The sequence below is a fragment of the Drosophila biarmipes genome, chromosome 3L (genome assembly GCF_025231255.1).
Source record: "Drosophila biarmipes strain raj3 chromosome 3L, RU_DBia_V1.1, whole genome shotgun sequence".
Classification (NCBI taxonomy): domain Eukaryota; kingdom Metazoa; phylum Arthropoda; class Insecta; order Diptera; family Drosophilidae; genus Drosophila; species Drosophila biarmipes.
The window spans coordinates 8,141,829-8,155,265 of record NC_066613.1 but is presented as its reverse complement, the minus strand read 5'-3'; the positions used below and the strand labels follow the sequence as shown (position 1 = coordinate 8,155,265).

At 45.7% G+C, this 13,437-nt stretch overlaps 5 protein-coding genes across 10 annotated transcripts; 4 read left to right on the top strand and 1 right to left on the bottom strand.

The window, feature by feature from the left end:
• Positions 1-578: 578 nt before the first annotated feature.
• On the top strand, positions 579-2,067 carry LOC108030674 (uncharacterized). The gene has a single exon (XM_017103702.3). The coding sequence runs from the start codon at positions 615-617 to the stop codon at positions 2,001-2,003; it is 1,389 nt and encodes a 462-aa protein (XP_016959191.2). The 5' UTR covers positions 579-614; the 3' UTR covers positions 2,004-2,067.
• A 30-nt stretch (positions 2,068-2,097) lies between these two features.
• On the bottom strand, positions 2,098-3,505 carry LOC108030675 (60S ribosomal protein L10a-2). Of its 2 annotated transcripts, XM_017103703.3 has the most exons (3): positions 3,419-3,505; positions 2,955-3,110; positions 2,098-2,659 (listed from the first exon to the last, which is right to left on the bottom strand). In XM_017103703.3, exons 1-3 carry the CDS (start codon positions 3,421-3,423, stop codon positions 2,167-2,169), a joined length of 654 nt encoding a protein of 217 aa, XP_016959192.1. In that variant the 5' UTR covers positions 3,424-3,505; the 3' UTR covers positions 2,098-2,166. The 2 variants fall into 2 exon arrangements, with proteins under 2 accessions (XP_016959192.1, XP_016959193.1); XM_017103704.3 differs by lacking the exons at positions 2,955-3,110; positions 3,419-3,505 and adding an exon at positions 2,748-2,874.
• A 706-nt stretch (positions 3,506-4,211) lies between these two features.
• LOC108030632 (NADH-cytochrome b5 reductase 3) lies at positions 4,212-9,866 on the top strand. Of its 4 annotated transcripts, none has more exons than XM_017103637.3 (4): positions 4,212-4,356; positions 7,797-8,450; positions 8,516-8,615; positions 9,505-9,866. In XM_017103637.3, exons 1-4 carry the CDS (start codon positions 4,333-4,335, stop codon positions 9,675-9,677), a joined length of 951 nt encoding a protein of 316 aa, XP_016959126.1. In that variant the 5' UTR covers positions 4,212-4,332; the 3' UTR covers positions 9,678-9,866. The 4 variants fall into 4 exon arrangements, with proteins under 4 accessions (XP_016959126.1, XP_050742071.1, XP_050742072.1 ...); XM_050886114.1 differs by lacking the exon at positions 9,505-9,866 and adding an exon at positions 9,170-9,423; XM_050886115.1 differs by lacking the exons at positions 4,212-4,356; positions 9,505-9,866 and adding exons at positions 6,629-6,788; positions 9,170-9,420.
• Positions 4,253-6,273, top strand: LOC108030633 (serine/threonine-protein phosphatase 4 catalytic subunit). Of its 2 annotated transcripts, none has more exons than XM_050886116.1 (2): positions 4,253-4,356; positions 5,106-6,273. In XM_050886116.1, the coding sequence occupies exon 2, from the start codon at positions 5,158-5,160 to the stop codon at positions 6,085-6,087; it is 930 nt and encodes a 309-aa protein (XP_050742073.1). In that variant the 5' UTR covers positions 4,253-4,356; positions 5,106-5,157; the 3' UTR covers positions 6,088-6,273. The 2 variants fall into 2 exon arrangements, with proteins under 2 accessions (XP_050742073.1, XP_016959129.3); XM_017103640.3 differs by having other exon boundaries at positions 4,258-4,356; positions 4,482-6,273.
• A 507-nt stretch (positions 9,867-10,373) lies between the features above and the next one.
• On the top strand, positions 10,374-13,030 carry LOC108030708 (MOXD1 homolog 1). The gene has a single exon (XM_017103749.3). It carries the CDS (start codon positions 10,409-10,411, stop codon positions 12,563-12,565), a length of 2,157 nt encoding a protein of 718 aa, XP_016959238.1. The 5' UTR covers positions 10,374-10,408; the 3' UTR covers positions 12,566-13,030.
• The last annotated feature ends 407 nt before the right edge of the window (positions 13,031-13,437 follow it).

Sequence of the window (13,437 nt, the reverse complement as noted above, 5' to 3'; positions counted from 1 at the left end):
GTGCGAATAACAACACGACAGCTAGTCCAAAATAAAATTTGTATGGTAATTTTAAAAAAATTTTTCCATCATGATTATTAAAAGAGGAAAGGCAAACAGTAACTTGCAGAGGATTTAACAGAATTATTATTAAAAAACCATGATTTAAGATAAATTCTTTATAACTTTTAGGACTTTTTTATGTATCCACGGAGAATTGCGCAATGCTGCAATGCGGAGACAACAAACATCATTTGTTCATAAAATGAAAATCAAAAACTTATTCTGCAGATTTTCAAAATGTCAGCAATTGAGGGAACGACCCCAATCGGATCCTGTGGAATTTTCAAACAGCTGTGCTGGGATTTCCAAATTTTCGTAATTAAGAGAATGTAATACTACATTTTTCATCATAGTTTATTGTCTCAGATTATTAATAAGACAGAATAACTAAAAAATACTTCCTTAGTTGATTTTGAGGCAAAAAGTTCTTACTTACAGAAATAAAAAGTCGATAGAAACTATCCAAAAACATCAATACTTCGTGCCGATTGGAAATGAATTTTGCCCATCCCTAATAACAGCACGAACGGGGCTCCCATCCCTAATAAGAACAGGTAGAGGAACAACACAAAATGGACGAGGAATTGGAGTTAATCAACAGCAACTTGAGCAATGCCCTGGCCAAGCTGAAAGACAGCAAAAGCGACGATCTGCAGGATCGCAAGAAGAGGATGGCCCAGCTGATCCGCCTGCACCTGCAGCACGTGCAGACCACGGTAATCACGCACAGGCGGAGGACGCAGCAGAGGACCAGGCGGCGGTTCAGGATGCTGCGCTCCTTCTTCATGCGCCAGATGATGGAGATGCACTCGAACTACCTGCAGATGTACGCCATGCTGCGCTTGAAGCATTCCCAGGCCGAGGAGTCGGACTCCGAGGCCAGCGACGAGGGTGAACAGCCGCCCGAGGAGGCGGACCTGCTGACAGATTTCCCCAACTTCGACTCGCACTTCTTTGAGCATGTGATCCCCGAGATGAGCGAAGAGGAGTTCCTCAACACTCTCCACGTGTCCCGCGGAACCTTCGAGACCCTGTGCAAACAGCTGGCCCCCACTCTGCGGGTTTCGGAGGAACTGACTCGAAAAATGCCTGCCATTTCGCCCGAAAAGTGCGTGGCCCTGGCCCTGTACTTCCTGGCCAGCGGCGAGCGGCTCTCCTTGATTGCCGAGCGCTTTTCCCTGCCCCGGCCCAGAGTTATCAAGTGCCTCAAGGTCTTCTGCAACGCCGTCATGTCAACTTTGGGCCGGGCGCTTCGCCAGCTGCCGCACAACCCTGTGGACTGCAACAGTGTGGCCGAGGGCTTTCAGCGCGAGAGCAACATGCCCGCCGCACTCGTCGGCGTCCTGGGCGTCTGCTCTATTCCCATCCGGGCCAATGGCGATGCCAAAAACTGCTTGCTGCGCATGGAGTATCTCTTGGACGATCGCATGCTCTTCCGGGAGCTGCAGTTGGGTTGTGGATCGCGGGCCACAATGGCGCCCATGTTTTCGTACGCACCCAACACCCTCTCGACCCTGCCCAAATTCCGGATCAACTCCCGTCCGGTTCCGGCATTTGTCCTGGCTCCAGTGAACCAGAACTATCCCCTCCGCCCCTGGTTGCTGCAGCGCTATACGGACCCGATCGCCCCGCACGAGCACGACTTCAACGAGGTGGCCGAGCACCTGCAGGAGTTGAGTGACTGCGCCCTGCACCGCCTCATGTCCCGCTGGAGTTTCCTCAGCCAGCCGCTGGACATTAGCTTCCACACGGCGTCCTGCATCATCACAGCTGCCGCCGTGCTGCACAATCTGCTGGAGGAACTCAGTGAGCCGCACATGCTGGAGTGGGGCAATTCGGTGGATGTGACCAAGTTTCGGGCGGAGCCGCTGTCCGACACAATTGAAGAGGATGCGCAGTCCCATGCGGCGCTTGAGGTGCGCGACTTCCTAGCCAGAACCATAAGCTCCACAGAAATTTAAGCCTAGCGATAAAAACTAGTTTTAAATACTCATAAACATAGCGAGAATCCCCTAATATCGCTGATTCCCCTCAAAATAGTATAATAAATACAAATTTAGTTACATTATAAAATGTAGGGTCTCTTATTTATTTCCCGAATATAAAACAGAAATGTGTCCACATCTAGTAGAGGCGCTGAGGGGGTCCCATGGAGGACTTGACGTGCAGGGAGCGCACGTTCTGCCAGTTCTTCTTCAGCAGCGACACCAAGAAGTTGATCGACAGGTTGACGTTCTGGGCCAGCTCGTCGGACTTCATGCCCACGTGGCCGACGGCGACGGACAGGCACAGCACCTTCTTCATCTGGAACTTGATGGTCGACTTGACCTCCTCGATCTTGCCGATCATGGACTCCTGATGCGACAGCAGGGCAGGGAACTTGCCGGCCTTGTTCAAGCCAGGGCCAAGCAGACGGGGAATCTGCTTGATCAGCGACTCGGAGGCCAGGAAGGCGTCGTAGGACTTGGCCAGCTTCTTCACCAGCTTCTTGTTCTTGTTCAGCTTCTTCAGGGCCTCGGCGTCCATGAAGTCAACGTTGTTGGCCTTGGCCTCGTCGCAATGCTGCTGATCGCCAAGGATGCACACCTTCATCTTGGGACGGGGGATGTGCTTCAACCTGAGGCAAGACAAGAAAACCTTTGATTAGATCGGTTTCGCGGGAACCATTTGAAGGAAATGTGGGCGGGGACAAGGGGAAAACTTACAAAGCCCACAGGGGAGCACGTTTTCGTTTTGATAAGAAAGGGGGGTCGGTGTCCATTGCTGGAGACCTACTCAAGTTTTTAAGACCCTGAGTGCAGGTCCGCCGAGATGTGGCAGCCACACGAGCTCGACTACCTGATGCCGCGGTGGACGCCACTCCCGGGGGAGGTGGTCTCCAAACACGTGCGCAGGTGATTTAGCCAACGTACTTGACGGTGCCGGAGAAACGCTTGTCCTTCTGGGGATCGTAGTTCTTCAGGCCGATCTGCAGCTCCACCGTCTCGAGGAAGCCGCGCTTCTTCTTGGCCGAGGCCTCCAGGAGTCCATTGACGCCCTCGTAGAGCGTGTCGCGCGAGACTTTCGATCTGCAAGGTTAAGTTCTTTGTTAGTCAAAGTGCAATAAGTGTAAGACTAAGCTTGAATGGCTGTTTTAACTGTCGAACTAGTGCGCAAATGATGGCAGCCCACATATTAGTTGCATATTTAGCACAAAAATCACATTTTCTTTTGCAATCATTTCCAAACTGATGTGGACATGGGAAAGGTCTAAAAAGCTGGTTTCTGATTGCCAAATACAATAAACAGGGCTTTTTGAACTATTATCTAGGGCCCTGGTCTTGAATTAGTTTTAAAGCACAAAGGATGTCCCGAAATTTGAGGGATTTTCACTTACGCCATCTCAACTGTTCGACGAGCAATTTGAAAAGAGAAAAAGTAGAGGAAGAAAGGAAATAGGGATGTACCAAATAGCGATGTTTTCGGCGATACTTACTTTATATCGAACTGTCCCTATCGATGCATAACTATCGCTTTGGCAGGGGTATTCCTGATACTATTCGCAGCTCTTGTTTCTTCTTTTTTTTCAAGTTTTATTAAAATAATTAAACTACACCTCAGTATTTCTGAAATTATAGAATATCGATTTATTATGGGCAACAAAAGTATGGGAAAGAGATGCCACCCAGCCTGAAAAGGCTACACCTCCAAAATAGAGGCAGAAAAGAAAACATTACTTTTTAGGCACGGATTTTTGGCGATTGGTTATATTCCCAAGCTGATTTTCAGAATGGGAAGCATTTTTTGGAATACAAGTTTTGTGGAGGACGAATCCCCCTACCAATAGCTGCGATATTTTGCGTGCTGCCAACTGGTTTTTAGCAATCAGTTTGGCAGCCCTGGAACTGCGGCTTTGTTTGGAGCTGCGGATATTGTTATTAAACTGCAGTTTGAACTCCTCCTAAGGTCTGCTGTGCCTCAGAAAACACAGCACCTCCAGCTGTTTAAGTGCTGAGTAAATATCTAAAGCTTGTGTGTTTAGTGACTCTGCCAATAGATTAATAATATATACATCTTTCAGGCATTTAGGCCCACGAAGAGAGGAGGGAGTTAAGAGAGGCAGAGAGAGCCAGCCGCTCTCTTCCGCCCACTGAGAGTGCGTGGAAACGAAAACATTGCTTTTAGCAATCGCGATTTAGTCTGCATATTAGTTTAGTCGGCATCTCGCTGTTAGATATTAAATAAGTGCGTGGTGTCGTTGCATTCGGCGGATTATATAAGGATTCGAGCTGCATCGATTTTCCGCTGGCCATGGCCCGAGTCGTCGAGAGCAATGTAAGTTAGTTGCAGCGGATTCCTTTCACTGCGTTTTTACATAACTCCCAACTCGCATCCGCCGCCCCGCCCCCACCTTTCTCCGCTTTCTTCTTGTTCTTTCCCTGCCATTTCATAATTGTCAGCGATGATCTTCTGCTTTCCTCTGCTCGGCCAAGTGCCCCAGTGGGTGTGCATTGGCTTGTCGGCCAACAGTGATGGGAAGCAGCGAGGCACATTCCTCAGAGTTGCTCCCTCTTGAGATCCTGAAATATTCCCCTTGCAAGCTAGGTACCTATTTTCCAGAAAAGTAACAGTTGTTTAATATTCGTTATGATTCGTTATATCTTTATAATCAACGGTTGTAACTTATACTAACTTTCTAGGAAAAACAAAAGTATTTTGTTATTAACAATATCTGAGATGCTAATCCCTAAATGCGAAATCGGTACCTATTTTCCTAAAATGTATCTTATGGCTAGTACTCCTTTCTAATAATTATCGAGGGTTGTTATTGCTTATATATTCTCATGTTACTGATGAGCAATCGTTGGTACAAAAAGTATGCCTGCTTTCCACTTGTACATTTTTTAGGTACATTCGATTTGGAAACAAAATAGTTTGATTTAAATTCGAATAAGTGAGTCCCAGTTGCCCCTGCTTAATCCTTCAATACACAATTCAACAAAAATGTACCTTATTTTACCTGCAATATAAATAGGCCCATGTAGTATAATAGAAATAGTTTCTTTCCCATCACTGTTGGCCAGTGACGTCGCCGGTTTAAGAATAGCCATGATGTCCGCCTGGTGACCTGAGGAGATGGCGAGCGACGCGGACCGTCTGGTGGCCAATCTGCGCCGGGTGCCCGTGCGTCTGCCCAAGGAGTTGGAGGTGCGCCAGCTGTGCCGATCCCTGGGCGACCTGCTCGCCGGCGAGGCCAACCTGCTGAGCCTGCAGAGCCCGCAGATCGTGTGCGGCGACATCCACGGGCAGTTCCAGGATCTGCTGCACCTTCTGGATGTGGGCGGGCCGGTGCAGCAGCATCGCTACCTGTTCCTGGGCGACCTCGTGGACCGGGGCAAGAACAGCGTGGAGACCTTTCTGCTGCTGGCCGCCCTCAAGGTCCGACATCCCGGCCAGGTGAGCCTGTTGAGGGGCAACCACGAGTGCCGCAGCGCCACCCGATCCTACGGATTCTACGAGGAGTGCCTGGCCCAGTACGGCTCGGCGAATGTCTGGCGGATGTGCTGCCGCGTCTTCGATCTCCTGCCCCTGGCGGCGCTCATTGACGGGAAAATATTCTGCGTTCATGGCGGCCTTTCGCCGGAAATCCAACAGCTGGATGAGTTCCGTAAGCTGGACCGCTGCCACGAGATCCCCGAGAGCGGCTGCATAGCGGACCTCCTGTGGAGCGATCCCCAGGAGGCACCTGGATGGGCTGCCTCGCCGCGGGGCCATGGAAAACTCTTTGGCGGCGATGTGGTGGAGGAGTTCAGCCGGCGAAACGGAGTATCCCTCATATGCCGCGCTCACCAGCTGGCCCAGGACGGCTTTCGGTGGCATTTCGGCCAGCAGCTTGTGACCATCTGGTCGGCGCCCAACTACTGCTACCGCTGCGGCAACAAGGCGGCCGTTCTGCGCGTGACTTCTGGCGGGGACTACGATTTCGAGGTGTTCGAGGCGCAGGCGCTGCACATCAAGCCGCAGCCGAGGCGACCGAAAAAGCGGTGTCGTCAGTTTTTCCTATGATGCAATCTCAATCTCCCCGTGAATCGCGTCCCGAGATAAAATGCAATGTCAAGTTCACAGAGCGGGAGAATCAGCTGTTCTACCTAGTCACACACCCACCAGCACTCTTAGGCCATAACTCTTTCATTCCACCTTACTCTTAGTACCGTAATCAATAAAATAACACCCATGTTAACTTATAAAATATTTACATAGATTTGAATAATGCGACTCTCCAGGAGTAAAACCATTAAAAGATGTTGACTAGAATACCCTAAATAAACAAAGTTACTTTTCCTTAATCGACCTTTTTTGTAAGAGCGAATCAAAACTTACTGCATTAATGGACAAAAAGATGTTGTTAAACAAAAATGTAGTGTTTAATTTAATGAATTTATTCAATAATTTAATTTATTTTAATTTAAGAATTCTTCTTAGGGCAAAGACATTTTTTTAACTGCCGCCCAAACCACTTACCCTATACTTTTGACAGTCACTGTGCTTACTCGTGCTGACTGTGCATTTTAGTCGGCAGAGAGGCGAAAGAGAGTGTAGTAGGCAGTGACTTCCACGCGACGCCTCTACTTCATTTCAATTGGAAATTGGATTCGGCGGCACGCGGTCGCACGATTCCTCGCTCGCCTTCAAGTTCGGTGTGCAATTCAAATACCAAATTAGCCAGCTTACAACAAGTGTTTTGTAACAGAATGACGGAATTTGATGTAAGTTCAAGTGAAAGCCCTCTCTCCGACCCCTTGTTGCTCTTTGTTCCAGTCCCTTCCATTTCTTTTTTCCAACACCGGCCTCTCTGTTTATCTAAGCAGCGCTTGTGACGTCACGAATAATAAGTTACGGATTTGTTGCCAAAGCAAAAGAGACATTTATAACTCAAGGTCGCCGTGATATGGGGCCAGAGTTTGGTGACTCTAGCTGGTAACCCCAATTAGCCGCAGGTTTTTGGGGGGCTTCGCACTGTGAATATCATTTTCGAACACAACTAATCTATATTCGACATATGTGTGGCTTTACTTTTGATATTTTCTTATCAGTCGAGGAGGTTTCCATTAGCCATCACCGTGACCTTTCGTCAACCCAAAAAGTCAGCCCATAAAAAGCTAAGAATACTACTACTACTACTAAGTGCTAACTCATCCATTACTAAGCTAAAAATGGTTAACATGACAACTATTTCAACGTAACAACCAAGTTAAGTGTTGAAATGATATAAAAAAAGTCATTTACCTGTCTAATTATGATTGTATTCAAAAAGTTAAAGTGTATTAACACGTTATAAAGAATTAATTGAAACCCAATTTTAATTTTAGTTGAAAGGGGTCTGAATAGTATTAATTGCCGTTCTAAATGAACTCTCTCTTAATTTGTACTAACCTACAAATGTTTTTACCAGTTTCCCACGATTCGGGAAAATAAATACACGGTTATTTTATTTCACTTGCGTAAGCAAGTTTTCAAACGCAATATAGCTTATAATATAAGTAATTATTTTGAGTGAAATCTAAAGATTAAGAATTCACTGAGCTGTATTTACATCAATACGCAATTCGTGTAATAAGGGTGAGCCGTCTAAGGTCAATCCTAAGGTTAACTTCCTGGGTTACCTTAAGCATTTTCCGAAAAGTCACTTCACAGCCTTTTCCGTTCAATCCAAATTTACCTTTATTCTAATCTAAAGTCCCTTACTTATCTGGACTTCTTTGGACTTCTTCCAGTTTGTGCCGATCGCCGTGGGCGTGGTCGCCGTAGTTGCCGGCGCCCTGATCCTCCACTATCTGCTGAACAAGAAGTCCACGAAGCCACGAAGGGAACCCAATCGCACCGCCCGCCTGCGCACCCTGGTGGACCCCAACGACAAGTACCTGCTGCCCCTGATCGAAAAGGAAAACCTCAGCCACGACACCAGGCGATTCCGGTTTGGACTGCCCTCCAAGCAGCACGTCCTTGGCCTGCCCGTTGGCCAGCACATCCACCTGATCGCCACCATCGACAACGAGCTTGTCATCAGGCCGTACACACCCATCTCGTCCGACGAGGATGTGGGCTACGTCGACCTCGTGGTCAAGGTGTACTTCAAGGACTCGCATCCGAAGTTCCCTGCCGGCGGCAAGATGACCCAGCACCTGGAGCAGCTCGAGCTGGGCGACAAGATCTCGTTCCGCGGTCCCTCGGGACGGCTGCAGTATCTCGGCAACGGCACCTTCTCCATCAAGAAGCTGCGCAAGGATCCGCCCAAGCATGTGACCGCCAAGCGGGTGAACATGATCGCCGGCGGCACTGGCATCACCCCCATGCTCCAACTGGCCAGGGAAGTGCTCAAGCGCAGCGATAAGGACAAGACTGAACTGGCGCTGCTGTTCGCCAACCAGGTGGGTGATGCATAAGAAATATTGTTGGCCAAGTTTATTAAAATGTCTTGTAACTTCCTATAAAGAGCGAGAAGGACATTCTGCTGCGCGCCGAGCTGGACGAACTGGCCCAGAAGCATCCCGACCAGTTCAAGGTCTGGTACACCGTCGATAAGGCCGGAGAAGGTGAGTCGCAGTCCTGGCCGAGTGCAGGCATAATTCACATGATCGTGCTCATCAGATCGTAACATTTTTTCATGAATTGTTTTTGAAATCAAACAAAATCTGTTAAGGAAGGTGGATTTTTCTCTAGGGAAAATTTAGTTAACTAGCAATCAATACTTTCGATAGATCATATGATCGTTTTTAAATATCAATGTGAATTATTTAACTTTCAAATATATATCACAGCCATACCACATATTTTCAAAATGGCACAGTAATCTAGTTAATTTTGGATCTCAGGATCTCTAAAAATAATATTTCGAAACGGTTTTCCTTATATTTTCCATTGAGATTAGAATCACCATAAAATACTTCGTAGAAGACTGCACCAATCTTTCCCTTGACTCGCGAACTCACAACTATCGTAGCCTCATTCACATGCAGCATCCTCACCAGCATTTGGAATACCACTGTTACAAATGCCAAGCATCTATTATGTTAAGATTCTTGTCACTGCCCCTCGTCCCATGCTGCTCTCAAACGGATGCCGCGATCGGGGAACGCGCGGTTCGTAGCCTGGTCCTACAACACTGGCCACGTGAACGACGACATGATGAAGCAGCACCTGTACCCGCCGGATGAGGACACCTTGTGCCTGCTGTGTGGCCCTCCGCCGATGGTTAACTACACGTGTATTCCGGGCCTGGAGCGACTTGGCCACCGGGCCGAGCAGCGGTTTAGCTATTAGGACTAGCAGCTCTGTCTGACAAACTAGATACTATATCTGTGTTTTGCTTTTACTTCACAATGCCAAGATAGTGGGAAAGATTGGGTGCAGCAGGTCCCGCTCATAACGTCTGGACTCCTTAAAAATCCCCACTAATATGGTTTTTATTAATGTTTTACCCAGGTTGGCCGTTCAGCGTTGGTTTCATCAATGAGGACATGATCGCCGCCCACCTGCTTCCCGCCAAGGACGATACCATTGTGCTGCTCTGTGGCCCACCGCCCATGATCAACTTCGCCTGCAACCCCGCGCTGGACAAGCTTGGCTTCCACCCGGACACCCGTTTCGCCTACTAAAATGTTCGCCCAAGGCGTGCCGAACGGAAAGAAATTGCATTTCTATATCGTCACTTCCCATGATTATCTGTTGACCCATAGATTCATCCAAATTCCCGAAACTCCCTGAAATTGCGGCTCTACAAATTCGGTGCTGATTGTATAGGCTCTTTTTTATAATTTGTTAATAAACATGTGTTGAAAAAAGAATTTTTTAAACTTTGCTTCCTTAATTTAGATATTTATACAGGTAAGTCTCTTTGGTTTAACGGTTTATGTGCACTTTTGCGACCTTTCTTTTTATAAAAGATATATCTTTTAAATGGCTATTTGATGGGCTGTGTTTTTACGCCACGTTTTTTTTTTGTAACCAGGCTTAGATTAAACGTTTATTTTATTTTCAATGGCGCCTTAATTTTATTTCTTTAAAATATTACGTGGGTTTAGTTAGTAAAATTAAAAAAAAAAACTAACCATTTAAATAAAATTTTTTAGGCTTAATAAAATAATATTATATTTTTGAAAGAAATTCTAAGGTGTAAGTTCTTCAGTGCATTTAGAATTGTGGTTAAAATATTTTGAAATTATATTTTTGAATTATGGCTTACAAATGGTATTTTCTAAAACAGAAGTGGTATTTATTTTTATGGCGGATGCTATTTTCACCGTCACCGCTGCGGTCACACTATGCGGGAAAGTGATACCGAAAACGATCACACTATTCAAAGAAAAAAAGCCGACGCGCGCGATTCATGTATACAAGAAATTCGTTCTGCTTACAAAAATTAAGGGAAATGTCGTTTCAAAACGTATTTTGGATGGTACTTGCAGCACAGCTGAGTTTGGGCTATGGTTATTTTGAAAATAATCTCAGGCGCGGAGAGGACGATGTTGTTACCAAGGGTCCTGTACACCACAAGAACTGGATTCGCAACGAAAGGATGGACAACAATGGCCTGTACTGGCTCAAGTGGTGGATAAATGCGACAGAGAATACTATTTATTTCGAGGTCACTGTGCACACCCGAGGATATGCCGGACTGGGATTCTCCAAGGACGGCCGAGTGGCTAGAGCAGATATGGTGCTGTTGTGGGTCGATGATACGACGGAGCAACCGAACGCATTGGATTGTCACGGGGCGCAGGATCCTTCGAGCGGACCCCCAGTGCAGGACGACACGCAGAACTACGATGTCATCGATGGCTACCAAAACTCCACACACACGAATGTGCGGTTCAAACGTAAAATTGAAACCTGTGACCCCTTTGATATTCCCTTTTCGGCGGACACTTTTAAAGTGCTGTGGTCTATGGGGGACTCCGATCCTCTCCACAGGAGCCTTGAGTGGCATGGCCAAAGCAGAGGCGTGAAGTCTTTGCGAATATTTTCGCCGATGTTCAGCAAACATAGTCGCAGTTCGAACTCAAAGACATTTGATATGTCGGACATACAAAAATGGGACATAACCGTGAACAATGTTACCATTCAGCGATCGATGGATACTCTATACTGGTGCAAAATTGTGCAACTCCCCGAGTTATCTAAGAAACAGCACATTATCGGCTACGAACCACTGTTGTCTGGAAAACATGACAGAAACATAGTGCACCACATGTCGCTGTTTGAGTGCCAGTCGAAGGCGTATCCTGGATCCGACCCTTCTTCGTGGGACATCTGGGTAAGAAGCTCCGGCACGGTGTGCAACAGCAACCTACTGACTCCGCGGGACTGGGATTCCTGCTCCACGCCAGTTGCAGTCTGGTCGTTGGGATCTGATGGACAGTTTTTGCCTCCCCATGCAGGGATTCCAATGGGGGGCCCATCTGGAGTTAAATATTATATGTTGGAAATACACTATGATAACCCCCATGGCAAAGCATTTGTAGATCATTCGGGTTTTCGAATTCACTACACACAGAATCTGCGAACGAACGATGCGGGTATCCTAATAAATGGCGTTTCCATCTCCGAGACTCAGCTCATCCCGCCTGGTCAAAAGAAGTACCGAAACGTCGGCATTTGTGGACCTTCTTGTTCGGGCGTCATGTTCCCCGAGGACGGCATTAAAGTCATTTCTGGAACGCTGCACTCGCATCAGGCTGGACGCCAAATAAGTCTACGACACATTCGCTATGGCAAGGAGCTAAAGCCGATCATGGTAGACGAACACTACGATTACAGACATCAGAAAGTCCATCAATTGGCTAATGAAACGGTTGTTTTACCTGGAGATTACCTTATTACAGACTGCTCGTATGACACAAAACTCAGAAAACGACCCACGCTCGGCGGCTATTCCATGAAAGAGGAAATGTGTCTCACCTTCATTACCTATTACCCGAGGATTGAGCTGTCTGGCTGCTACAGCATGACCCCGGTGCGCGAGTTCTTCGAGATGTTCGGTGTTTACCAGTTCTATTCTTTAAACATGACCGACATTGAGAACATGTTCCTTTACAGTGGAGACTACATTGACTATAGTACAAGTACATTAAATACCACGGCAAAACCAAAGTACGGAAAAGCGTCCAACGAGGACGCTATTTACCAGGAGTCTTTGTTAAACAAACTGATTATATCCGAGCCTCCCGAATTTCACGATCGCACATTTTTAGCGCACTTAAACCAGCTGCCATGGTACGAGCCACTCTTTACAAAGCGAGTGGAACAAGAGTTTATAACAGGGAAGCACATGACGTTTTGCCGTGTTTCTAATGATTCAATATCAATTTCTTCGGAAATAATTAGGTTCCCCGATTTTACTCCGTTTGTTAAACCTCCCACAGCCTGCTTAAACTATTTTTTCAGCGAAAACGAAGAACTCCGATCGGGAGGCCCGAGGCATCTTACGGATTTTACACTTAGTCTGCTTCTAATTGAAATTGGTGTGCGAAAGATATTATTGTAAAGAAAACTGCAACCTGCGTTCAGTTCCCTTTACAAAATGATTGATAATGCTAACTTACCAATAATAATCGATCGTTAAAGTCAGGAATATTTCAGTCAATATTCGTTAAAAATAAATAAGAAATCGATTTAAATTAGATATGTACCTACGCTTATGAAATTATAAAAGGCTTACCTCAATTTCATTTATATTTTTCAAAGACTTTTGCAAACAGGATTTCATCTTTTTTAAAGGTCTCAAATATAATTTATACATTTTTTAAGGAACATATATGCTTGAAATTGGAAAACCAATAACATTTTTAAATTTAGGAAAAAACTCCCAAAGTATTTGAATGAACTCTCCGACTTGAAGTCTTTACAAGTTCTGAAAGTTCCGCTGTATATAATTTATTTATAATCTGTACTAAGTTTAAGTATAGATATAAGAATGATATGAATAAAGCACTAATTTCATAAAAATAAATTCTTTATAGTTGAATTTTTTATCGGGCCTTTTGGCCGTGTGGTATATTCGATATTCAATGATTTAATAATGCAGTGAATTTATACTAATAAATAATTGGCAATTGCATATTTTTCAAAGTGTACTCGCTGCATATGTGCCTTGCGGCCGTGAGGCTTATTGTGGTAAAGTTATATAAATTCATAATTTGCTTTTGATAATGTATTCGATATTCAATGATATAAATAAAGCAGTACATTTAAAAGAATACTTTGCAGTTGAATATTTTTCGGAGTGTACTGGCTTCCCAAGTGCCTTTGTCCGCGTGGTGTATTCGATATTAATTGAAATGAACAAAGCTCTAAATTTATAAAAATAAATTTAAAATTGAAGTGCATGTCAGATATTGTGGCTTGTTCGATATTCAA